At 35.3% G+C, this 26971-nt stretch overlaps 2 protein-coding genes and 1 long non-coding RNA gene across 3 annotated transcripts; 1 reads left to right on the top strand and 2 right to left on the bottom strand.

Annotated features, from left to right (window-relative positions):
- Nucleotides 1–1088: 1088 nt before the first annotated feature.
- LOC149398503 (tryptophan synthase beta chain 1) lies at nt 1089–5415 on the top strand. Its single transcript, XM_089615677.1, has 5 exons — nt 1089–1449; nt 2385–2741; nt 3460–3902; nt 4408–4502; nt 4944–5415. Exons 1-5 carry the CDS (start codon nt 1123–1125, stop codon nt 5117–5119), a joined length of 1398 nt encoding a protein of 465 aa, XP_089471803.1. The 5' UTR covers nt 1089–1122; the 3' UTR covers nt 5120–5415.
- Nucleotides 5416–12919: 7504 nt separating this feature from the next.
- Nucleotides 12920–13535, bottom strand: LOC149398502 (uncharacterized). Its single transcript, XR_016297303.1, has 3 exons — nt 13399–13535; nt 13177–13329; nt 12920–13107 (listed from the first exon to the last, which is right to left on the bottom strand). It is a non-coding gene; the product is annotated as an uncharacterized LOC149398502 (long non-coding RNA).
- A 4815-nt stretch (nt 13536–18350) lies between these two features.
- Nucleotides 18351–21180, bottom strand: GPT1 (glucose 6-phosphate/phosphate translocator 1). The gene is made up of 5 exons (XM_089615370.1): nt 20500–21180; nt 19693–19918; nt 19372–19594; nt 18725–18938; nt 18351–18612 (listed from the first exon to the last, which is right to left on the bottom strand). Exons 1-5 carry the CDS (start codon nt 20989–20991, stop codon nt 18601–18603), a joined length of 1167 nt encoding a protein of 388 aa, XP_089471496.1. The 5' UTR covers nt 20992–21180; the 3' UTR covers nt 18351–18600.
- Between the last annotated feature and the right edge of the window lie 5791 nt (nt 21181–26971).

Below are 26971 nucleotides of genomic sequence, written 5' to 3'. Positions count from 1 at the left end.
ATTTTTTTTTTCATAGACCTTCTATATATTTTATATTCAGGGTTTTAAACTCGAGCAAAAGTGCAAATTGGACTTAAATATCACCAATAATAAAGAACTATATAAAAATATAACCAAGTTTATTTTTATACATTTTTATCATCATTTTATAACAATACCATCATAACATTATTTAAACTTACGACGATATCCTCATTAAAAAGTTTTAGAAGTGTCCGAAATAATGAAACCATATTTTTATCAATTGTTGGTTTCGATTTCTGATTTTGAGGTCCAATTAAGTCTCTTAGTTTTTAAGTATCTTCTATCTATTGCTAAAAAAGAGTATCTTCTATCTAGAATAATTTCCTGTTAAGAAGAAAGAAGAAATATTCAATGAATATCAAAAAACTTTTAAATACTTTTAAAAATAGGTAAATTTTTATTTTGGATGTTATAATTTAATGTGAAATTATCATCTTTATCTCTAAACAATTTTATCCATTATTGATTAGTCAGCCATTCTCATCACATAATGTTTTTTTTTTTTTTTTTTTTTACCAAAATAGTCTTTTAGTATTTTCAATCCTACATTACACATTACACCATCAATTACTTGTATCACGAATTAATCTTCAAGCTTTAGCATAGTTACACCAATGTTTTTTATGTTTTTTTATGTATATTTTACACAAAACATGTGTTCATTTAAAAAAAAATAGAATTCATTTTTAAGAAAGGTGATTTTTTTTTTCTTTTCATAAAACTTATATAATGATAGACGGTCCCATTCCCAACCAACTCCTATATCTTTTTTTATTTTTATTTTTATTTTTATTTTTAGAAGAGTCTTCTATATCTAATTTAAGTATAGAATTGCCCAACCTAATTCAGTCCATTTTTCCCCTAAAAAAAAAAAAAAGAATCTCCACCTTCTGTCCCACAATTTTAAAAGTCCTACGTGGCAAACAACTAAACCATCCATATTCATTTATCCCTGCCCACAAAATCACCAATCTGTTTCCACACTTATATATAGTGTCACAAAATACTATATATAAAAGTAAATAAATAAAAATCCCTAAACCCTTTAATTCTCTCAACTCTCCAAATTTCACTTTATTTCTCTCTCTCACTCTAAAGATGGCCTCGGCATTTAGCACTACGTCTCTCTTCACCCCCAAAACCTCAAAGCCTCGCTCTTCCGACCATTCAACGCCCTCCAAGTTCGGAATATTTACGACTCCTGCCACCGCGGCGAAATCGATCAGGAAGGGTTCGATTTCGTGCACTCTGACCCGAGACCCGGCAATGGCGGACCCGATTCCTCAGACTCTGGATCTTCCGAGACCCGATTCGTTCGGAAGGTTCGGAAAGTACGGTGGAAAGTACGTTCCCGAGACTCTCATGTACGCTCTCTCCGAGCTCGAGAAAGCTTTTCACGCTCTCTCCGGCGATGAAGATTTCCAGGTACGTTGATCAATGCAGCTCTACTTATTTGTTTGTTTTTTAATTGAATTCGGTCGATTGAAGTCGGTGAAGTGGTATTCAAGAAATTTCTGGTTTTTATTTAATTTTTTTTAGGGATTTCTGGTATAATGTGATTGAGAAATAGAGTGTTATAAGGTTTTCATGGTTTTTTATTGGTCTGTTTGGTTTAGTATTCATAGATACGCATGATTAAGAAAAGACATTGAACTTTTCTTTTTCCGATTTAAATTCTTGAATTTCGCACCTTTGTCTGTTAATATATGGTTTTGATTTTGCTATAAAGCTTATAGATTTGATACTCTCTATATTTTATATGGTGCTTTTTAAATCTCTGCATTTCATGTTTTGATTCGAGTGAATGAAATTTATTTTATTTTAGCTTCGTATACCATTTTCTTATTAAACCCTTGAATTTTTGGTTAACATTAGGGATTTTGAGGCGAAATTTATATCTGCTGGTTTTCATTTTGCTTGTACCAGAGGAGATTGTTTTTTTTTTCTTGTAAAGTTGCAAACTTTGGTCAATTTCCATTTCGTTTACTACATACGAATTTAGATGAGAGAAAAAATGTTCCATTTTTTTTTCCAAATAAATATCGAATTCTTAAATGACCATCTCTATCCCGGTTGCTAGTCAGAGGCTTTGAGGTGATTTCGGAAGTTGTTTTTCCGCGTTCATACACTCTACAACACGAAAGTCGATTATACTTTATTCGATTGCTTACTTAATAATAATAATTCTGTTTATGGGATTAGCTCATTCATTTCCTCGCAGTTTTAGGCCCAATTTTGTTCTTTTTTGTTTTCTCGAACCATCCTTTTATATCTTTGCTCCTAGGGCCTAACTCTAAAGACCATTCGATAAGCAAATGTATAGTATTTGATTCGGGTGACTTTTTTTTTTTTTTTTTCAGCGAGAACTAAGCGGGATTTTGAAAGACTATGTGGGGCGCGAGACTCCTCTCTACTTTGCCGAGAGGTTGACCGAGCATTACAAGCGACCGAACGGCGAAGGGCCTCACATCTACTTGAAGAGGGAAGATCTCAACCACACCGGGGCCCACAAAATCAACAATGCGATAGCGCAAGCCTTGCTCGCCAAGCGTTTGGGAAAGCAACGCATCATCGCCGAGACCGGGGCGGGACAACACGGGGTCGCCACCGCCACCGTGTGCGCTCGCTTCGGCTTGCAGTGTATCATCTACATGGGAGCTCAAGATATGGAGAGACAATCGCTCAATGTTTTCAGAATGAGGCTTCTCGGAGCCGAGGTTTGTGTCTCAACAATTACGCTTTTTATTATTTATTTATATATCAAAATTAATAATCGCCCCCTTCTAATAATTCAATTATTTGGTTAGTTTGGTACCTTATTCCTTTAATGATTTTTACTTATATTATAGTATATATATAAAGTAGAGGAATCCCCTTTACTCACAAAAAAACTGTTCATTGAACAGTTTTTTTTAAAGAAAAAAAATAAGAGATTGGACTCGAGACATAAGTAGTGTTCATTCGTAACGATTTTTTTTATTTATTTTTTATTTTTATTTTTTATCAGAAAGATAAAAATGTCTCAAAAAAAACTTTAAATACATTTTTTTCAAACTTAAATATTTTTGGACATGTCTCTATATATTTCTTCCTCCAGACTAAAGTATATAAATTACTCAAGAGCAACGCGCGGGGCATGCCGCTTGTTTCTTATAAAGTTAGGATTTAGTTTCACCTAAATTTATTTCTAATGTTAAAAGTATTTTTGTTTTTAACTCTGTTGAAAATTGAATTTTTGAACCCGAACTTTTATTTTTGGCGTTTTATACCTCCTTCTTTGATGCATTTGATTTTCGAAAACCATACCACATTTGATAATAACCCGTAATCTCTAAAGTCAAACGGAGTTATTGTTTCTATTCTTGATTGCCGTACTCTCTCGATACTATTATTATTATTTCTTCTTTCTCAATCGAACTTCGAAGCCTTGTACAGGTGAGGGCAGTCCACTCGGGGACGGCGACGCTGAAGGACGCGACCTCGGAGGCGATAAGGGACTGGGTGACGAACGTGGAGTCGACCCACTACATCCTGGGGTCGGTGGCGGGCCCGCACCCGTACCCGATGATGGTGAGGGACTTCCACGCGGTGATCGGGAAGGAGACGAGGCGGCAGGCCATGGAGAAGTGGGGCGGGAAGCCGGACGTGCTCGTGGCCTGCGTCGGCGGCGGCTCCAACGCAATGGGACTCTTCCACGAGTTCGTCGGCGACGAAGACGTCAGGCTCGTCGGAGTCGAGGCCGCCGGCTTCGGCCTCGACAGCGGCAAGCACGCCGCCACTCTCACAAAAGGCGAGGTCGGGGTCTTGCACGGAGCCATGAGTTATCTCCTTCAGGACGACGATGGCCAGATCATCGAGCCTCACTCCATTAGCGCAGGGTATGGACCATATATATATATATATTGACGGAGGCAGGCTAGGCTCTCAAATTTTATTTTTATACTTTTTGCCAATATTTTAAATTTTTTTCTTTTTATTTTACCCCTAAGAATTTACAAATTATCCCCCCTTTAATTTGTCGTCTTTATATATATATATATATATATATATATATATATATATATATATATATATATATATATATATATATTTGCATACTAGCACCCCCAAATTTATACCTCTGGCGTCCCCAGGGTCGGAGCTAACCTCTAAACTTAGGTGGGGAGGGGGCCAGAGTGAATTTTGTTTTTCAGGGGGGGCTAATTTGTAAATTTTCAGGGTAAAAATAAGAGAGAAAAAATAAATAAATGTGTAAGAAATTATTTTTGAGGTCTAGGCCTTAATTGGCTCCGTCCCTGTCCATCATGCTCGGAAATTCTCACAAACTTGACTTAAACTAAAAACACGAGATGGTAATGTTTTTTTTTTATTATTCTTATATAGATTGGACTACCCTGGTGTTGGGCCCGAGCATAGTTTCTTGAAGGACGTGGGGCGGGCTGAATATCGCTGTGTCACTGACGATGAAGCATTGGAAGGTAAGGAATAATAATTTAAAGTATTTGTTTTTAAAAAAAAAAGATTATTAATTTTTTTGTGTGAAAAAATTAAAATTACAAAATATGTGTTATTTGGTGTATTAGTTTGGCGTTGGAGTTGATTAGTTTTTATTAATAATCCTAAAATCAAATTAAAACTGGAACTAAAGAAATTAATTTTAACTTGAAATTGATACGTAGACTAGGCGGGCTAGCTCAATGCCTCCAACGATTTATTTATTTGGTTATTTTTTTTAGTGATTTGAACCTAACTCCTCATTTGCGGGTCGGGCAACTTATCACTGATCGAGTCTGATCTAATATTGTATAGTTAATGTTTATTTTAGGAATTTAATTATTATTGATAACTAGTCATGATTTCACTCTTATATCCTCTCGGACTTGTTTGTCTCATTGAATGTTTTTCGGGTGAATGTTCAGCGTTTAAGAGGCTGTCTCGACTAGAGGGCATAATCCCGGCTTTGGAGACTTCTCATGCATTGGCGTACTTGGAAAAGCTCTGCCCAGAGCTCCCGGACGGAACTAAGCTCGTGCTGAATTGTAGTGGCAGAGGCGACAAGGACGTTCACACCGCCATTAAGCATCTTAAGGTTTAATGTTTTTCTTTTTGTTTTTGTTTTTTTTTTTTTTCCCTTCATCATCAAATGAGTTTTTCCCATCATAAAAGAGAAATAGATTTTAAAGTTCGAAAAATAAGAATAAGAAGAGGGGAAAAAAATTAGACGAGGGCAGGCGATTTGTGTTTATAGTTTGACATGGTGGAGTTCCTTTGTGAACCAAGGTTTCTGTCTTTGTATGAATTTTGTATTTGTTGGGAAAATCTCATTTCTGATGTTTTGAGTAATAAATAATAATAATTTTTATTTATGGTTTTGGTTGGTGCTCTTGCTCACATGCTTTGTGTTATGTTAATACTTAACATGATGGGTAAACTACCACTTTCATATTTCTGCAAGGTGACGACATTTCTTAATTGTAAAAAAAAAAAAAAAAACATAGAAAGGCTTTCAAAGCAAATTACAAACTAAATAGCGAGGGAGTAATTTCTGTCGGACACTGAAAAGGGTTTTTTTATGCCCTGAAAAGGGTTGTAGGTAAAGCTTAGACATCTGGAAATGTGATTCTCCAGTCACGTCTCATATTTTGCGAGAAATAGGACTCGAAATCATAAAAAGAGGGTATCAAGAATTTTTTTAACTATTTTCACAGGACGGGGAAATATTAATCTCATTTTTTAGGGTTACGTAATCCCATATTTCATTTCAAGTTTTTTATATAAAGCATTTAAAAATGTACAACTTAGAAGGAACAATAAAATAGTAGTGAAGAAGACTAAAACAGGATCTAGAGTTCCATTCGGTATGAAAATGGTAACATGGAGGAGGAGGCTTGTATCGAAACACAAATCGGGGAGCTAGAGTCACTCTTGAGTAGTATGTGGCGTCAAAAATCGAGGGAATTATAGAGTAAGAGTGGGGATAGCAACACCAAATTTTTCCACACATCCTCGATTATCCGGCACAAACGCAACCATATCAGTGCCATCCAAGACGATAATGGAGAGTAGATCAGAACTAGACCAAGTATAGCCACGTTCATTAATAACAAATTCCGGGCTCTGTATGCCACATGGAGCGCCGGAGGGGCTATCTGAGCTAATCGGCAGCGAGGTGTCGAATGGAGAGAATGAAGCATTCATTGAGATCCATACCCGAGAGTGCGTGGAGGCGTGTCTTTAACATCCACTGACTTTAACATCCTCCCATGGGATTAAAAAACTTTAGCTCGTCAGTGGAGCAGCTAGCTTTGACAAGCTAAGGCCGATTAGCTTGTGCAATTTCAGCGCTAAGATAATCACCAAGGTCATCACAGCAAGGCTCCGCGGTATCCTCGACAAACTCATCTCCCCATTCCAAACGACGTTCATGCTGGGACGGTGGATAGGTGAGAGCGCTATTTCGGCAAGAGAGATCACCTCAGTTATGAAGAAGAAAAAAAAAAGGAAAAGGTGGTCTCTTGGGCATCGAGATAGACATGAGCAGCGCCTACGACCGCATGGAATAGCGTTTCATGTGGAAAGTGCCAAGGGCATTTGGATTTTCAGAAAAAAATCATGTCCTTGGTCAATGAATCATGCCCGATCGAGACAATTGTCCCATCATGTGGCCTCCGTCAAGGAGACCCATTATCACCGTACCTCTTCATCCTCGCCGCCGAGGTACTCTCGAGACTCCTTCTCAAAGAGGAACGGGAAGGGCAACTACATGGAGTTCAAATAGGCCGAGGTGCAGCGGCGGCCATCTCGCACCTCATGTTTGCCGATGACACGGTGCTATTTTGTCCGGCGAAATCGGAAGAAGTCAAACCCATTCCAAGATGCTTAGACACTTACCAACGATGGTCCGGCCAAACCATTAACCCCCCTCAAGTCCGGAATTTTCTTCTCGAAGAATTGTGATACGACGGTTAGAGTCTCTCTTGGGCAGCTCCTAAGCATGCCCACTTGCACCGGAGATGCCATATACTTGGGGGAACCCTCTTTTCCTCGGGAGGAATAAATCCGGGGAAGCTTTCAACATATCAAGAAGCGACTTACCGATCGCTTAGAGGGATGGATGGCGAGATCTATGTCACCTATGGCAAGAACCACTCTTGCCAAGTCGGTGGCTCTTGGTATTCCGTCATGCGTGATGTCGGGACACATATTCTTTTTAGAGCTCTCTCGAAGCATGGACTCCATGATCAGCCGGTTGTGGTGGATCGGAGGTTGCAATCGGTGGCACTATCTTGCACTCATCGGGTGGGACCGGATTTCCAACCTGTTAGACATGGTGGGCTAGGATTACGGTGATTTGAATACATCAATCAAGCCTTCCTAAGCAAGTTGGGATGTGGACTAGAGGCAAAATCGTAGAAGTTGTGGGCTTGCTGTCTCACGACCAAGTATTGTCAACGAGAACCTTTCCTTCGGTGCGATCCGAAGCCACATCACTCCACAACATGGCGAGAAATCTTGGGGCGTAGAGACCTCATCAAGCAGGGAAGTTGCAACAGCCCGGGTGAGTCACTAATTCATGTCTTCTTCGTTTTCCCCTTGGCCCGAGGGTTGTGGTTCGCGACAACAGACGGGTTGAGCTGGCAGATAGGACCGTAGACTGGGATAACTGATCATCTCATCGGCAGCTTCCTAGAACCGACAGCGAGACCAAGGAAACCACAGAATTGGGCGCTCACGGCGGTGATCATCATGAAGACGATCTGGTGGAACCGTAACCAGCGGAATTTGGGCCTCTCCAGTCCCTCAATTCCACTCTGGAGGCTGAGATGAAAGGCGGGACAGAATTGGGTGGTAATCTGCGTGCCGAGCGGGTTATCTTCGAAGGTGACAACAAGCTTCTTATGGACTCCCTTAGCAAGGGACTAACGTGTCCACAATGGACTCTTTCTAGTGTTTTTTTTTCGTATCTTAGATGTTATTTTCAGTTTTAGTGAAGTTGTTTTTAGGTGGATCCCGCGTGAAAGGAACATTATAGCGGATCGTTTGTGTTCGTGGGCGAGTCAATCTCTGTGGTCGGGTTCGTTGTCCCTTGAGGAAGCTCCTCTCCCTTTGTGAGGAGCATTTTCGCCACTTCTGATGGCATTGCTTAATCAAAGTTCCTCCTTTAAAAAAAAATAATGTAAATGGTACTAGAACAAAAGTCCATAAATGGTTTTAAAAAAGAAAAAAAAAAATTAGTGGTACAAAAAATACGAGAAACAAGGTCCAGCAGAATTCAATATGGCTAGCACAATAGATCGGTTGATCATTGAATCCCTTGCATATAATTTATGCAGACTGTATGACCATCGAACATTCATTTGTACCATTTGCCCTAAATAGCCTAACAATCTTCCCCCGATTTTCCTAAAAAAAAATCTTCCCCCGACATATTGTGATTATTGTATACTATTAGCGTCGGAAATGAGCATCAGAGTTACAGCAACGACAGAGATATTGGCCAAGTTTTATTAATAGAATCTTTGTATTGATATTGTTTTTTTGAATTGGTGGAACGTAATTAATGAATGTTTTTTTTATTTAGTTAGGATACTGTTCTTGATCAAATTATGAAAATAAAATTATTGACAAGGCAGCATAAAAATAAAATTATAAATAAAAAATTCAGAAATAAAAGTAATAAAGCCATATTAAAGCTAATAATATACTCGTAACAAACATTTTTGTAATTGAATAAGACGACAAAAATATGTCTTCTTAAACAAAAGTCCTTGTCAGCATTTTTTTTAAGTCATGAAAAAAATGTCTTCATAAATGTGTCCACGTCACGAGTTTTTAGTCTACGTGGACAATTATTTGAAGCCGTTTTTTTTAGAGATTTGAAGTCTTTTTCCTTGAAGATACGGAGATGTTTTTTAAAAGACTTAAAAAATACGAACTTCTTAAATCACTCACATAGAAGTCGTTTTTTTAATAGAAAATTAAGAAAATAGTCAATTTAAACGTTTGACATTGCTAAATAGCCAACGCTTGATAAATATTAGGTAAATAATGACGTGACCTAATATATGAAGGTAACTATTTATCTAAGTTTTACGTCTGTAAGTACATGAAAATGGTTATTTATCGAAGATTTACCAAACGTTGACTATTGAGCAATGTCAAACATTTAAGTTGGCTATTTTCCTAATGGACCATTTTTTTAATGTCACGAAATATTTTTTTAAGTCACATTTGGGATGTCTTAAAATGTAATATTTGTAGTAGAGAGGCAACAGTGGAGCGTGGTGAGGCACCGATGCAATAGTTCGACGGGATAAGTCAGCAGCGGTTGTCGAGTGGATGATGGTGTTATATATGGCTTGGGTCATCAGCGGCGGTGCAGCGTTGCTCTCAGGCGATGGCGGTGCCTCACTCATTGGCGACGGGGCAGTACGACATGAATCATCGGCGACTGCGATGTGCTGTACGGTGGTGGTGTGACGTGATTCGTCCTCTTTGTTAGTGGAGATTTAAGATGACTTCGCATATATATATATATATATATATATATATATATATATATATATATATATATATATATGTGTGTGTGTGTGTGTGTGTGGGGGTTGGGTGAAGCCATTATGGATGCCGAAATCTCGTGGTCATCTTCCTCCTATAATATCGGTGGTGGTTTTCGTCGTTTTCTATCAAATTCAAACGGTGTGATTTGATTTTAAATTTGGTTTTTTTTTTTGGAGTGTTTCTTACATTTTATTTTATGACTGCGCGCGTTTTGTTTGGTTTGATTTGTTTTGGAGGCGGATTAGCTGTCGTCCACTATCCAGGTGTGAGTTTCCTGTCAAGTTTTTATCAATATAGGCCGAAGAGTCATTTTTTTCATGATTATCGAACCAAGGTTATATGGATCCATCAATGGATATTTTGAAAGACCAGCCTTATGTCTTGAATTTTATTGTGTTTGTTCTTCCTTTTGTCGAAAGCATGTACAAAACGTGTGATCACTTAAACTTGATGTTATAATCACTCTCATATGAGTATATGGTTGTTTCTTACTAAGATGTTATTTTCATGTATCTATGAGCGTTTTACCCTCTTTTTAATAAAATTTTTGAACATTTTCAAAAATAAAAATTTAAGAATACGTGTGGGAACTTTCATCGCTGTTATCTTTTAAGAAAATAAAAAACAAATCAAACTAAAGTAGTGCGGAACTTGATAGAAGTAATGTTATTCTTATGCTGTAATAAAGTTAAATGAGAAAGGTAAACCTAAATATAAATCTGGAAATTAAGTAATTTTACACAATCAAAACATAAGGGTACTGTCTAACATAATTTAGAAATGTCGAGTTTTAATTTTGCACAATCAAAAGATTAAAAGGCAAATGTATTATTTTGCAGTTCACCTTTTACATGATTTTCAATTTCAATAAGACAATTATCTCATATTATTTTTCATTCATTCCTATCTTCGATTGTTTGTCAATGATGGCTCGTTAGTGTTTATAAAAAAATCCAACCCTTGGTGTCGATGAATGGGCAATTTGTTTTACACTCTTAGACACAAAGCATAAAATGAAATTCTGTTTCTTATTTTTATTTTGACCTGACATAGAAGATAGATCTTGCCTCAAGGAGATTCCTAATCGCCGCGTAAATAATATCCTTACTAATATTATTATAAGGAAGACAAATGAAAATCTGCTTCTGTTCTTTATTAGTTATAAGTTATAACTTATAAGGTGACATACACATAATGGTTTCGTGTTAGATAGTTTAGGTTTTATTAAGATAAGTACATTATATTATATTGTTAGGACAAAAGCATGAATCACACTCACTATCTACAATTCAACTCATGATCAGAGCACATTTGGTGGTATGTCAAAAGAAAACCATCCCTTTTGCTTCACTTTTGATTTTCTTATTCCAGGCTCCGACTTGGATAAAAAAAAAAAAAAAAACAAAAATATCAGAGGATATTTATTAAAGAAAAAAAAAATTGGTTTGCAGATATATTTATTTAGAAAATAAAAGATTGGTCATTGGCTCTGAATATTTAGTAGGTATTCAACTCAACGTAACTTGAGAAATTACTCAATTTGCCACCAATTTCATAATATTTTCCAAATTTCCACTAAAAAACTAATTTGGTCTAAAATACCACAATTTATGTCAACAATGTTGAAATTTATTTTTACTCTTCACTATTAGATGTCAACATTGTTGACATATCGATGATATTTTGGGTCAAATTAATCTTTTGGTAGAAAGTGGGAAAATGTTATGTCATTGATGACAAATGGGACAATTGTGACTACAGATATTTATTAAAAAGAGTAGAAACATTTACGAGGGAGCTAATAGAAAACAATCTTATGTCACATACATATTGTTATTGCTATAGAGGAATTATTCATAACTCCAATAAAGACTAATCGGTAGACGATGCTTAGAATTAAAGGTACATGGCCGGTATTACTATTTCAATCCTCGTCACGAACACATATTTGTTAATATTTTAATGATCAACAATGGAAGGTGAAGTCAACTTTGATCACTTATTGATCGAATTCATAAAAATATAAATAAACCAATCTAAAACAAGAAAAGATACCGTATTTGTTGTTTACTTACACATGCTTGTGTGTCATCATGGTTCTTAATTAACCGTACACAAATATTATACGCTAGCCTTCGTATATTCATCATTATTTAACGGAAATTCATATAGGGATAAATTACAGTATTGCCCCCTCAACTCTATGGTGATTAACGATTGACCACCTGATAAATGAAAACGTACATCAGTGGACTTGAAATCCTACAATGTAACCATTAGCTCCTTCTGTTAACTCTTATCGACGGAAATCGTTACTTTTCTCGTGTTTTAAGCACGTGATGTGTGAATTTATTAGAATACCCTTATTCGAATGATTTATATAAAATTGGGGAAACAAAATTAGGGAAAGAACAGACAAAATAAATTCGCGTGCTAGGGTTCCCAAAATCAATCAAGAGGCGCGATTTCAATAGAGGAAAATGGATGGGAGTCAGTCTTGGAGCAGCGAAACGTTGAATCGTTCTCAGCCCGGTACAAACGATGAAGCTCAGTCCTCTGGCGAAGATCGTCGACGACCTAGTTGTCCGTGCGGACTGCCAAGCATCCAACGCACTTCGTGGACCGATGAGAATCCCGGGCGTCGATTTTTTGGGTGTTCTCGATATAAGGTATGTTATTTATGTTGAATGAATGTGTTGATCTTCTCTATTCATGGATTGGTTTGTGTTTATCTTCTCAATTCATGGAGTTTTAAATTTCGCAGAAATGGATATGTAATGGGTGTGGGTTTTTAGAGTGGATCGATCCTCGGATGTGTCAGAGATCAGTTCAAGTGATTCCCGGATTACTGAGGAAGAGAAACAAATTAGAGCAGGAACTCGGGAATGGGAAAGAATTTGATGTTGCTGATGGACTTAACAATGTGGGGGAATCAATGGCGAATTGGGGCAAAATAGAAGCCGAAATCAAGAAGATGAAAGTTATGTTACTCATCATAGTTGCACTACTGGTGTATGTCATTCTGTTTAAGTAAGGCTATGTTGCCCCTAGGAATTGTACAACTGTTTTATATTGTATGTTTTTTTTTTTGTTTTTGGTGCTGAATGAATCAGAAATGGAAATTTGAAGCAGATATGTTTACATACGTAATAGGTTTGTTTGTTGAAGTGTAATATACTGAAATGGCAAGTAAGATATCGGTCACTCAATTTGAAACGGGAAGTACAAGATCAAATTAGAGAAAACATTGACATTAAGTGTACCTAATTAAATCAACATAATAGCCTTTCACACATATTCAAAAGGTCTATTAAGTATCAAAATATACCATACATAAAATAGTCATCAAGACCACAAAATAGTCATCAAGACCACAAAATAGTCATCAAAACCACAAAATAGTCATCAAAAGTTTACTAGACCACAAAATCTGCACACCAAAACAGACTTTTAGAATAGGACTCTTGGCAGCACTCCTGATCCTTGTCTTGGCCCCATTGTCGTGCGAATTCTCGGGCTCCTCTGCACAAACATAATGTATACAAATCACCACATAATAACATGGTCCAGAAAAAGTTAATGTTAACTTACCCTAAGGGTTTGGGAGGGCTGACTCGATTGACTTGGAGCCTGTGTGGGTTGACCCTGACTTGAAGCCTGTGTGGGTTGACTCTGACTTTGGCTAGGGTGGTGTGGTTGACTCTGACTTTGGCTTGGGTTGTTTGATTGACTCTTTTGACGTCTCTGTGAAAACATGTAATAAACATTTGGATTAGGGACCATTTATTAAACAAGTTAAGGTATAAATCTCACCAGTTCTTCCTGTTTTCTTCTGAAACAAGTTAAGGTGTTATGCCCCCCCTTGCCGCACTGTGAACATGAAATCGTCACGTATTTTCTGGAAATTCTAGTTGCACCACGTGGGATAACCTCATCATGTTCCACACGCCTCAAATTTTTTGGCCTTCCTGGCTCGGCTCTGTCAGGTGGTCTTGACAAGGGTGTTTTACATGTCTTTGGCCATTGCTCTATTGGATTCATTGGAAATATTTGGTACTTGTAGGTGGCCAGAAATGTCTCCTTCTTGTAACATTCTGCGACATAGTCAACAGGGTCATCGTGCTTATGCCATATGCAAGCAATTGCATGGCTGCAAGGTATACCTGTATGACACAGTACACACATGAACAAAAACATTATCATATACGTGAAGTCTCAACAAGAACAAGTAAATGATCAAATACCTGATAGATCCCACCGTTTACAAGAACAAGTCTTGTTTCTCAAGTTAACCGCGTGCATCCCACCATACATGTTTTTAACTTGGTAGTCATGTCCACCGGACCATTGTGCAATGTATGAAGATGAATTCTCTTTATTTTTTTCCAATATTTTAGAAATTCTGGGACCTATACAACCATGCCAATTTGCCACAGCCAATCTTTGCTTTGTGAATCGTTGTAGGAGATACATTCTTATGATTTCAAGCATTGATAGTATTGGTTTTTGTCTTGCCATCAAAATAGCCCTAAATCACATAAATGTCAATCATTAACAGAGACTTGGTCAATCATTCTTATGTATTGGTAATAAATTCAAGGTATAAAATTCAACCTTACCTTGTCCCATTGAAGCATTCACACATGTTATTCAGTAACATGTCACATTTCAGTGTGGTTCTGAACCCGCTTCTGGCCCAGTGACTTGTACCTTTATCAACCAGCCACTCAAACGCCTTGACATCCTCGGCTTTTATGAACTCCATCTCGGCATTAAATCTGTCTACTGAGTAAGCCATAGCCGCTGCCATCATCTTTGTCTTCAAATACTGACCCTTGAACACCTATGACAAATAGAATATACAACCGGCATTTTAGTATCACATAATCACAATATAAAGTCTTTAAATCAGATGAAATTATTAAGTATACCTTGGTGAAGTTACTTTGGAGATGTCTGGCACAATGTCGATGTTCTGCCATTACTGAACCTTCTTCCCATATTCCAGTCAAAGCCTCTTTTAGACCTTTCTGCTTGTCGGTAATAAAAGTTCAGTGGTACCCATTTTCTATGCTCAGGTCAATCTGTAGCCACTTTAAAAACCAAGTCCATGTTGCCTTCCCTTCGGATTCCACAACTGCGAATGCAATTGGGAACATGCCATTATTAGCATCAACCCCTACTGCACTAAGTAGTTGGCCTGTATGATGCCCTTTGATGTGGCACCCATCCAGACCAATGATAGGTCTACACGATCTGAAACCAGCTTTGCACGCCTCATAGCATATATACAATCTCTTGAACAAGAATTTACCTTCAGAGTCAACTTCTGTCTCAAATTCAACTGTGGATCCGGGGTTTGACCTCTTAATCTCTGCACCATAATCCCACAAAACCGCGTATTGCTGCTCGTAAGTCCCTTGAATAGCTAGCTCAGCAGCTTTTCTTGTTCTATACGCCTTCATTCTCGAGCACTCCAATACAAAATCTTTTTGTACGCGACTCATGAAATTAGCGGCGGACCAAGTCTCATTATCTTGAAACTCTTGACAGTATGTCTTCGCCAACCAAGCCGATGTTGCAAACCTGTTCTTATTTGTCCGGGCACATGTATGCTCACCACAGTATGTCTTGATCATCCATGTTGATGACTTCCCTACCACAGATGCAAAACAGACCCACTTACATTTAGGGTCCCTACACTCTACACGTACTCTGTTAGGGTCATTCTTTTTGAAGAACACTTCTTTCCCACTCCTAATTGAGTACTCTTTAATTGATTCCTTAAATACCTTACCATTCGGGAACAATAAACCAAGCTTGAATTCTGGTTTTTGCATGTCAGTGTCGGGTCTGAATTCAGGAAATTTTGGCAACTTCTTCTTCACAAAGTCACGTGGCATCTTTTGTTCGTCGTCGTCACTTGATGAAACGTTACCCCCACCAAACTCGTCTTCATACTCACTGTCTTCATCGTCCCTAACTTCTTTAGCTTTCCCTTTATTCTGCTTCAATACATCAAGGCCAAGGTCAATAGCATCTACAACAACATCATCGTCACTCCGTTCGTATCCACTTTCTTGCTCACGGCCTTCATCATCATCAACCTGGTCTTCATCGTCTTCTTGAGAATCAATTTGCTCTTCATCAACCTGCTCTTCATCGTCTTCTTGAGCATTCACTTGCTCTTCACGATCTTCTTGAGCATGGGCCAGCTCTTCACGGGCTTCTTGAGCATGGGCCTGCTCTTCACGGGCTTCTTCAGCATGGGCCTGCTCTTCACGGGCTTCTTCAGCATGGGCATGCTCTTCACGGGCTTCTTCAGCATGGGCCGGCTCATTTTCTGTAGGTTTTGGTACCGGGTGCTCGCAGTAGAGGTCAATTACTCTTGTTGCCTCCATTAACACCCCAATACTTCTAAGCAAATCATCATCTGTGTCAACGTACTCCATCTTTTTTTCACCTTCTGCAGGTAAGAAATAAAATGCTCCAGCATCGTATCCTAAGTATTTCTTCAACATACCATTTATTATCACAATTGACATCCTATCCAAGTCACAGTATTCAAAGTACGAGACTTCCCCATCAACATATACCATCTCTTAATCCATAGTGCCACCGTGATGAACTTTAAAAGTAAATAGGGTCGACGAAGGATCTGAAAGACAAAGATTCCAAGAATCATTTAAGAACAACCATTTAATAGTCTCGAGAATAATAATTTAATGTTCCATTCAGAGATTGATTACGACCGGGGACCACTACCACCACAAAAAAAAAACCCTAACTCGGGACCACAACCACCACATAACCCAGACAAAACCCAGACAAAACCCAGACAAAACATAAAGTTTGGGACCACCAACAACTATTATAAAATACAAAATCGGCAAAAGCAATAACCATGGGACCACCATTACATATAAAACCTTACCATAATCGACTCTTCTCCTTTCATTCTCTTCAGTCGACGCGCTCTCCACTTTTTTCTTCACCGCCGTTTTAAGCTTCGTTTTTGCCTTGGATTTCGGGGCTCGGGTTTTCTTCTTCGCCGGGGATTTCATCTCCACGATTTGAATTTTTGTTCTGATAAAATGAAGAAGTTTTCGGGGGGTTTTTTTTTCATTCATTATTATATCCTTAATTACTCATTATTCAGTAAAATTACAAAACTACCCATGACATATTTTTCAAGAGACGAGTTCCGTCGATAAGAGTTACCAGAAGGAGCAAATGGTTACATTGTAGGATTTCAAGTCCACTGATGTACGTTTTCATTTATCAGGGGGCAAATCGTTAATCACCATAGAGTTGAGGGGGCAATACTGTAATTTATCCATCATATAGCTAAAATTCTTATAGCTGCTCTACAAGCTCTAATTCATTATCCACAGATTTGCGCGCAAAAAAAAAAAAAAAAGATCAGGTGAGAAGATTAGGAACTCAGTTATCCCATCCTTTTTTAGTATCTCATTTGGTCAATCAAAATAAATCATGTCACTATTTTATTTAATTATTAATTTATATTTATTTAAAAATAAATTAAAATAATAAAATTAAATTAACATTTTACTTTGAAAATTAGCGATAGCTAATATGTTCGAAGCACATAACATATTCCATTTCAGATACGAATATACTAATATATTAGTAAAAAGACCCAAAAAAAAAAAATTGTGGTTGGTGGGTCGGTTTTCTTTCCAAATTGGTTGCTATATCTATACCACCCTTAGGCCCCTCACCAACCCACAAAAATAAGAGATAAGACAAAAAAAATAAAGGCCGAATTACACAAATAAAACGGTAAAAAGAAAAAAAAAAACAAAAAACAAAAAACAAAGTAAAAACAAAACAATAAATAGTAAAAAAAAAAATCAAATAAAACTGTAGCAACAAGGAATATAAAGTAGTAATATATACGGAAAAAAAATAAATATACATATATATAGTTAACGATGCCAACTTTCCTAACCAAATGTCTCCAAACCAATACATATTGTTCGTTGAAATTAATCGTTAAGATAGCATTTTTGAAACATCTTTTGTGAAATCATTTTTTCAAGTTTTAAATATTCATTTATCTTGATGTACATTTTTTTTTTTCAATTTTGTTTATAGCTTCATTTATAAGAAAAATGATCCCAAATAAATTTATGTAATTTGAAAATACACTATTTTTGAAAGGAATTAAAACCGCTTTTGAAAATGTTGAACTTAAAACAACACTATTTCTGTAATTTTCCCATACGCATACACATGCATGTTAGATGGGTTATTCTGACAAGTTAATTCACTTTTAATACATATATATATATATATATATATATATATATATATATATACATTTAATGTTTAAAATTAAATCAGATTACAATGGCATGTCAAATTAATTATCTATAATATTGTATATCTTTATTTTTTTGGATAAATAAAATATTGTATATTTTTTGAATTGTACTTATTTTTCTTTAAAAAAAAAAATTGTACTTATTTATCTTAGAGCAAACTTATAAGATTGTCCTTATAAAACAACTTGTGTTGGTTTTCTTTTCTTGTGGAAAAGAATTTTCTGATCCATAAATACCGAAAAATTTCGTTCTAATTTTCGTGCCTTAAAAAAAAAAAACATAGAGCCTGCTAGTACTTATATACGTGAAACTACAATCGAATAAGAATGTTCTTTGTTTCTTTACGGCCAATTCATAGAATGCATACATTTCTGAGTTAAACACTTGTTTATATCCACTCTAAAGCCAAGATTCTGATGAAAAAAACGCAAAAGGGAAAGTAAACTTTGATCAACCAAAAATTGCAAAAATGGTAACACATCGAAGTATGATAGTAGTTCTCATAGTTCTTTCATTCTTAAATACTCACTTATTGCAAAGCAAAAAAAATAAACTATCTTAAATACCTATATAATAATAAAACTCATCTATTTTATTTCATTATCTACAAGTAGACAATAGAATTTTTTTTCTTCTTCTTTATTAACTCCAAGCGCGTCTCTCCCGTCTATAACTTTGCCTGTAGAATAAAAAAAAAAAGTAAAATCAGATCAATATATATTATAACAAAACCAATTACTAAACTTGAATGAAAAAAAAATGAGCTCTTGTTTCATTGTATTTGTTTTCACCTGAGAGTATATGAAAGTGCCTAGGATGGCAATGGCGGCTCCGAGAGCATTGACGGGCTGGATGGGCGTACGGAAGATAATAATGGACGAAACGATGACCGAGATTCGCTTCATCGTGTTTCCAACGCTGAACGTCAATGGTGAGATCTCATCGAGCGACATATACGATACCTGGTTGTACAGGTGATAAAACACGCTCTGCGCCGCAACCCACCTACACTCAAAACACAGTCATAAATATAAAAATATCATACAAACTCGATTCAATTAAATTAGAAAAATTGAATGTTAACTTAAATGTCACCGAGAATAGTAGTCTTAACATATATTTTTTTGGTAAATTGACAGCAATAATAATGTCACGAAATCAACCCAGTTTATGACTGATTTGGTACTAAATGTGTCAATATTTAGGTTTTGGTTGATTTTTGGTAAGTGATAAGCAATTGTATTATTATTGTCAATTTCCTATTTTTTCCTAACGTTTTTTTTAGCAAATGGTAATCAACTAGAAAATGAATTATATATAGCAATTTCGCAACTATATATATTTCAATGTAAACGAGACTGAGGCGAAGCGTAAAGCCTAAAAAAATAACACGAATTATAGATTGCAAAAATGATAGTTGTGTAGAAATAGTCTTTACCAGATCAATTGGGGTCCAATCTGAGAAATACCCTTTTCCCAACCAGCGATCCACAGCTTGGGTCCCTCGACGGCAATGGCAAACGGCGTGAGAATCGCGAGAGACAAAATCGAGAGACACGCGTAGTAGTTCATCCCGCTCACAGATGTTCCTTTCATTCCCTTCTTCGAGAATATGTTCCTGAAAACGAACGCCACGTTCGAAATCATCGCCCCCATAAACCCTGAAAACCCACCCATCAAAAAAAATCACAAAAACAACTCATATATAGTATTTATATATTAAAAAAAAAGTACGATCGCATGAATTGAGTCGAATTACCGATCATGTTGAAGTTGAGCTCAGTCAAGGCGGCGAGAGAGCAACCACCGATGATGGGGATGAGGGACAAGTAGACGGTGGACGGGAACGTTTCACCGAGCAAAAATCTCGAGACCAAAACGCTGAAAGCTGGCTCTCCGCTCTTTATGATGTGAGTGAACGAAACCGCCACCTTTGACATGCTCACCGTGGCCGCCACGTGTCCGATCGTGTGTGCCACCGCAACCTTCAATTGAAATCGACCACAATCAAAGTTTTAGAATTTAGACTCAAAACTTAGTGTTCTTGATCATAAGGAACTACGGTCTAAAACAATTGACACTTTGTATGACTGTAATTCATCCAACAATCTGCTACGTTTGAGCACAAAAATATAAATTGACTAGTTCTCCCAGGAAAAAAGAAAAACCCATGATATTTTTGTAAAACAATGACGGTGAGAAAACAACTCAGAATCTAAATTTAAATCAACCAAAAAGATCTAGACGTAATGGTTTTGGACTCCTTGATCATAAAAAAAAAAAAAAAAAATTGACATTCTGTGTCACAGGTTTTGTACACAAACTATCATTCTGAAATCCAAATTCTCAGACTTGTTGTAACAAAAAAAAATAAAGACTAGTCGTCTAAGATAAAAACCTAAATTGGATAGAGAGAACCAAAAAAAAAAAAAACCCTAACATCAATTAATAAAAAGAAAAGAAAAGAAAAGAAAAGAAAAACATAACAAGTCAAAAACTTCACTATCAATTGAATTTGTTTTTTTCTCTCAGGATTCAGGAACAAAACAAAAGCGGAGAAACTTACAGGGAACAGAGCCTTCCAAAAATCAAGATCCGTCTTCGGAGCCTCGGCGATCCTGAGAGTCCACGAGACGAGCATGATCAGAGAGCCACAAGCGAGCGACAGAGTCGAGGTCAGCCATGGAAACGGGTACGCGTTCAAGACCTTCTTGTTGTAGATGTTGAACACCACGTTCAGACCCCACCACATCGCGAAGTAGATTCCGATCTTCACCTTCTTCTTCGCCTCCGACGCCGGAGCTATCGCCTCCGGCGAGGATCCGATCGGCTCGGATCTCTCCGCCTCGTAGGCCTCGCATTTGAACGGCGAGCTCTTGGTGCTCTTGGAGACCAGGGACGAAGAGACATGCAAGGGCTTTCGGAGAGAGATTGAGGATGGTTTCTTGTGAGGTTTGAGGATCGGAAGAGAGCGGATTGGGGACGGAGAGAGTGGTCGGAGTTTTGGCCGGAGAGTTGAGATGTCGGCCGTGACGAACTGCTTGGCTGAGCAAATCATGGTGTGGTGTTTGTGACGAACAAAAAAATTGTTCTGAAAAAGCAGAAGAAAGAAAGTTGTGATTTTGTTTGGTGGGTTTTTTTCTCTGAGAGAGGCAATAAACCCAAAAAGTGAGTAGAGAGAGAGAGAGAGAGAGAGAGATCAAAGGTTTAATTAATCCGATTTTATAATTTTATTTTTTCAGAAGCAAAGGCGAAAAGTAGGATTTGAAAAATATATATATATTTTTTAAAGGAATTATAGCGAGTACCAAAGCAAATAATGAAATGAAAGAAGATTTGGTAGATTATGATCTAGGCGGTTCTGAGAGAAAAAAAAAAAAAAAAAAAGTTTGGCAGCGAATAAATAATATTTATTGAGATATTTGTACATAGGAAATTGAATGAACAAAAATAAATAAATAAAAATCAAAGTGAAAAGTTGGTGGCTTTGTTGTGGTGAGAGGACTTGCAAATGGAAATTTTCAAAGAGAGAGTGATTATGCAATGTGAATTTTTGGTAATTATTTGTTGCGTTTTGTTGTTTGTGGCTTTCTGAAATCTCAGCCCAGTACTACATGTGTCAACTGTCATGTTCACGACTCAGGAATCATGTGAGCTATGTTGCATAAATTTTGTATTTTATTTTATTTTATCTCATATTACATTACATTGTGTCAATTGATAGTAAAACGTAGTGTATTTGAAAATGGCCAATTATAATATTCTTAATGAGTTTGTCAAAAAATAAAATAAATTAATGGGTATGGCTCTTTAACTTAGTTTGGCTTTTTTTTTTTAAACATTTATTTTATCGAACCTTGGTTTGGCTCTTGGTTAGCGTTAGACGTGATGTATACTATGTACACATAATTCATCCATAATTTTATAAGAAAAATTAGTCATTGTAATCTAGCCAACGTTTCGTCCAAATTTTCACTCTATCCAAAAATAATGACATATCTTAATTATGTAAGATGTTAATTACTATAATATCCTCTACTAGAATTTGGCTTAAAAAACTTGTAACCCACGTTTGATCATTCAAAATTTTCGAAGTTAATACACGTGTATATATTTCGAATTTAAAAAAAAATCTATATTTGGCAAAGTTGGTTATTGAGCGTTTATTTCTTTAATGAACATTATAGCCGTGTAAGCAAATATAGTGTAAATGTTTGTAAATTTTTATTAATCTCCGCTGCTTTGTTAACTTCTGTTAATAATGGTAAATTTACATATGTGCAGGTAGAGCCGATTTCTTTTCTTTCCTTTAATACGCATTTAATACGGTCTTTTGTTTTCCAAATTTATTTTCAAATTTTGAACGGGTCGTGAGTAATTACGTGTATTCATTATCCTGTTTGACTTATTCAATCAATAAATATTTCATTTCCCTTTTAATTACATCACCGAATCTCCTATTATGAATTCAAAAATCTGAAATTAAATTGCTGTATACAATATAAATACGTGTATATATTTCGAATTTTAAAAAAAATTCTATATTTGGCAAAGTTGGTTATTGAGCTTTTATTTCTTTAATGAACATTATAGCCATGTAAGCAAATACAGTGTAAATGTTTGTAAATTTTTGTTAATCTCCGCTGCTTTGTTAATTTCTGTTAATTATGGTAAATTTACATATGTACAGGTAGAGCCAATTTCTTTCCTTTCCTTTAATACGCAGTTAATGCAGTCTTTTTGTTTTCCAAATTTATTTTCAAATTTTGAACGGATCATGAGTAATTACGTGTATTCATTATCCTGTTTGACTTATTCAATCAATAAATATTTCCTTTACCTTTTAATTACATCACCGAATCTCCTATTATGAATTCAAAAATCTGAAATTAAATTGCTGTATACAATATAAATCGGTCAAACGTGGGCTAGTGCTTTGATCACGTAAGTATAAGAAAAAGGGTAAATTAGGTATTTTATAGCCGTAAATTTCATTAAATGGCTAGATTGCAAAATTTACCAAACGTGGGTTAGATTTCAAAAACCATGTTTCAAAATGGTTACGTTGCTAGTTTGCCCAATTTATAATGCCAATCGGATTAATTGTATCCAATGATTGAAATTCTGCAAATTCTGGTTGAAAACCGGACAGGAAATCGTTTTTTTTAGAGTATCGATATTGGTATGTATAAAATCGGAATTTTTTTTGGATTTCGAGAAAACTATTCCTATTTTCGACGTTTTCGGCGGAATCCTTCCACTTTCCGGTTGTCTATAGGCAAATTCTAACACATTCTAACAGAAACTTACTGGTAAGTGATCAAATACATGCAATTCTTAAAATATGATGATATTTAGTATTCTTTACAAAATTTGTTGTTATTTTATGATGATTTAGTTTAAATTCTTAGTTTCTAACTTCATTATTGTGTTTAATTGGAGTTTGTATCCCATTTTTTTTTTCAATTTTTGTTACATCCGAAAATAGGGTTTAGATTTGAATGTGTTTTTTAGTTTTTATTTTTGTTAAATTAGTTGTAGAATATGAAATTTTATGTATAATTAGTTGTTTTAATATGAATATTATCATTATTTTGATTTTGTACTTTGTATTGAACTGTGTCATTAAGTTTGTGTTGGATTTTTGTTTAACTATTATTGTAGACTTTTTCCATTTTTATCTTATGTTATATATGATTTTTTTAGAAATAAATATTTATTAACTACATTTCTCTCGTTAAGTATACGGTATTTGATGGTATTCCTCAACAGTAGCGGTATTTTCAACGGTACAGTTTTCCTTTTCATTTTTCTGAATTTCATGATATTCATCTGGCTTACCTTCGGATACCAGTAAAATCTAAATCCCGAAACGGTAATGGTAACGGTAACAGTATTTCGATATCCAAGTGTTTTAAACAGATAAAAAAATATTTTATATTTATAATGCCAACCGGATTAATTTATAAGAACGGTTAAGGTAGAAGAAAAGTAAAAACACAATAAAATAAGATGAAATATGGATTAGCGTTATGAAAAACCTATATTACTGAACGGTTTGTATTCATGTTTTAGTTTTGTTTGCTGCTTTGCTTCTACGAAGTTTATTCTATATACATCCTTCCTTGAGTTTCTAGTACATTTCGATAAGAAGAACAACGTATTCACATCCCATCCTCGTATAAAAGCATATTTCGAATTTTGTGAATCCATGTGGCGTAAGAGAAGTTTGATTAGTTGATCTATTTTTCCATTATTAATTGATATTTTATATGTTTGATATTATTCTCTTTTTTATATAGCTTATTTAGGGTAATAATAATGTAATTCACCATATTCAATGGTTCAATTCATAAGCGCTTTAATCTTTAACTGTAACGACTCTATTTATTTAAGCAACTAAATTTGACTAGTTGTTAGCTTGATGATGATGATAATAATGGTAAAATATGGACCGCTTGCCACGTGATGAAATGTGTCATGACTAATTTAAAGTTGACCATCAAGAGCAGCCTAATATTAATCAAAGGTTAGAGAGAATTCAACAATAAAATGTCTCGAGGTCTCTTTTTACCTCGAGGGCTAGTCATAAATCATACACAAGTCGATGTTAATATTGACTTAATCAGGTCGACATTATAGATTGAACCAACTTTGGACAGTTCAAGACGTTCATACGTCCTAAATGCATGAAATTTAAGTGGATTAAATATGTATTGACTTGATGGTTGATATATGTTCGAATAGTTCGAATACTTAGCCGTCCTCGCCCAACCGCTATAAAAGACTTGATTAGGGTAATTTAGAATCAATATTTCTTACCACGCATGCATGTTTTGTATATAAAGTGGTATAGCTAAATAGTCAATTTAAAGTCATAAATTTGCAAAATAGTCAAAGTTTGTCTTAATTTAGTAAAATAACAAAAATGTGATATAATCTGGTTTCAAATTTTTTTTTACCCCAAGATTAATTTTTTTGAAAGTGAGAAATTGTTTAATAATAGCCAAGATTAATTTTTTTGAAAGTGAGAAATTGTTTAATAATAGTAAACAATTTTAATCTCGACAGTCAAATTTTTTTTTTTTAAAACGTAAATTTAACTACTTTGCTGAAAAGTTGAAACTTTGATTATTTTGCTAATCAATAAATTTTAACAGATTGTTTTGTACCATTTTTCCTTGTTGTTAATAGCCATTTCCAAATTTATGCCTAGGTCTCTCCATGTTTGATTTTACACTGCCCTTTTCCTTTTCCTATGCATGTCGTGATTGGTTGCGCTTTGGATTTTAGATCTCTCGTCTCGTGTGAGTACATATTGCCCGTGTTTGCGGAAGTCCCCGACAATGGAAAATGATGTCGTTGATCATGTATATTTAAGATTCCATTATATCTATGATTCAAATTTCCACCTTATTTACAACGGGAAAATGGTTCTTATAATGAAATTTATTTGATCTTTCTTGAAATAGGTTAGATAATGAGATAATGTTTACCTTAAATAAGGAATTATTTTCATTAAATATTACTAGTGACATGTAGATGAATCTATCACAAATGTTACTGGGACGATGCAAAATCAATAAAAAAAAAAAATTCAGACTGATCCAAAATCAAAATTTAGTGCTACACTACATAAAAAAAAAAGGTTTTGGTTAATCAATACAGTTTATATATCAAGCTAAATTGGTTATCGGTTTAGAATTTTTATAAAATCGGTTATCAATTATTCAACCATATGGTGCGACATGTCGTATCGAATATAATGGCGGGAAGATTATCCGGTGCGACAAATCACCTGTCAATTTCTTGTTTTGAGAGCAAAATAGATTGGACATGCATTAGGTGCGACATGTCGCACCGGATAGTGTCGCATCTAATATGGACACTTTTATGTGTGACTTTTGGGGCATTAGGTGCGACAATCGTCGCACCGGATGCCTCTATTTGTTCTAGTGCATGTTTACCGGTTAATTAACTCTCCATTAAATTAGTTATTAAATTTTTTTTTTGTATGTACTATAGTTAAACTAATAACATGACAAAAAGGGGGTTATAACCCATCAATAGTCATGGTGGCTTCACGGGATGGAACTTAACGGAAGGATGGAATTCCAGGTCATGCTTGTGCCTCATGGAATTCCGTGTTCCACGTGACTGACGGAAGTGGCAGGGGCGGAAGATTGCTTAATGGAAGTGGAATTTCAGTTAAGTTTAATGGAATTCCATATTTCCATTTACTTTCATTAAGTAATTAAAAATAAATAAATAATCAAATTTAAATGGTAAATGAAATGGACTAAACTGTTAAAAATTTAAAAAAAGGTACAAATATGTAAATTAATTTTTTCCTTTGCCATAAGTGAGGCCTATGAATAAAACCTCCATGGTAATGTCCACGTTTTAAAAAAAAAACTACTTTAATATGTTTTTATTTTGATATGAAATTTGATATGTAATGTTTTTATTTTGTTTGTAACAAATAAGTTATTAATAAACACGAAAAAACATTAGTTTATACAGTGACTAATGTAAGATTTTATAATTTATTTTGATATTTTAGTTTTTATTCACTTTTGATGTGAGATTTCTAATACATTAGGAGAAAAAACACTTTTAGAGAAGAAAAAAAAACATTTCTAATATACTATATATTTAAAAAGTTATTAATAAAGATGAAATTCAATTTACATATTAGTACATTCTTTTAAAATTTTAACAGTTTAGTCTCTTTCATTTACCAACTCTAAATTTGATTTTTTATTTTTTTTTAATTCTTTATTGGAAATTAATGGAAATATGGATTTCCATTAAGCTTAACGGAAATTCCATTTCCAATAAATAATTGAAGGCACCAAAATTGGAAATGGAAATACCATTTCCAATAAGCAATGGAAGGTAGCTTATTGGAAATAGAATTTCCATTTCCTTCCAATAGGCAGAATGAATCAATAGTCTGTTGTTAATTATTTTTGTATGACTTATGTTGTTATGTTTGTAATTGTTGTTATAAGTATTTATTTTCCTGGTTTGTGTGT

Source organism: Urtica dioica, chromosome 5 (genome assembly GCF_054948205.1).
Source record: "Urtica dioica subsp. dioica isolate 48M chromosome 5, U.dioica_male_clone48M_v1_H2, whole genome shotgun sequence".
In the NCBI taxonomy this organism is placed as follows: domain Eukaryota; kingdom Viridiplantae; phylum Streptophyta; class Magnoliopsida; order Rosales; family Urticaceae; genus Urtica; species Urtica dioica.
This window is presented reverse-complemented; position numbering and strand designations above follow the sequence as displayed.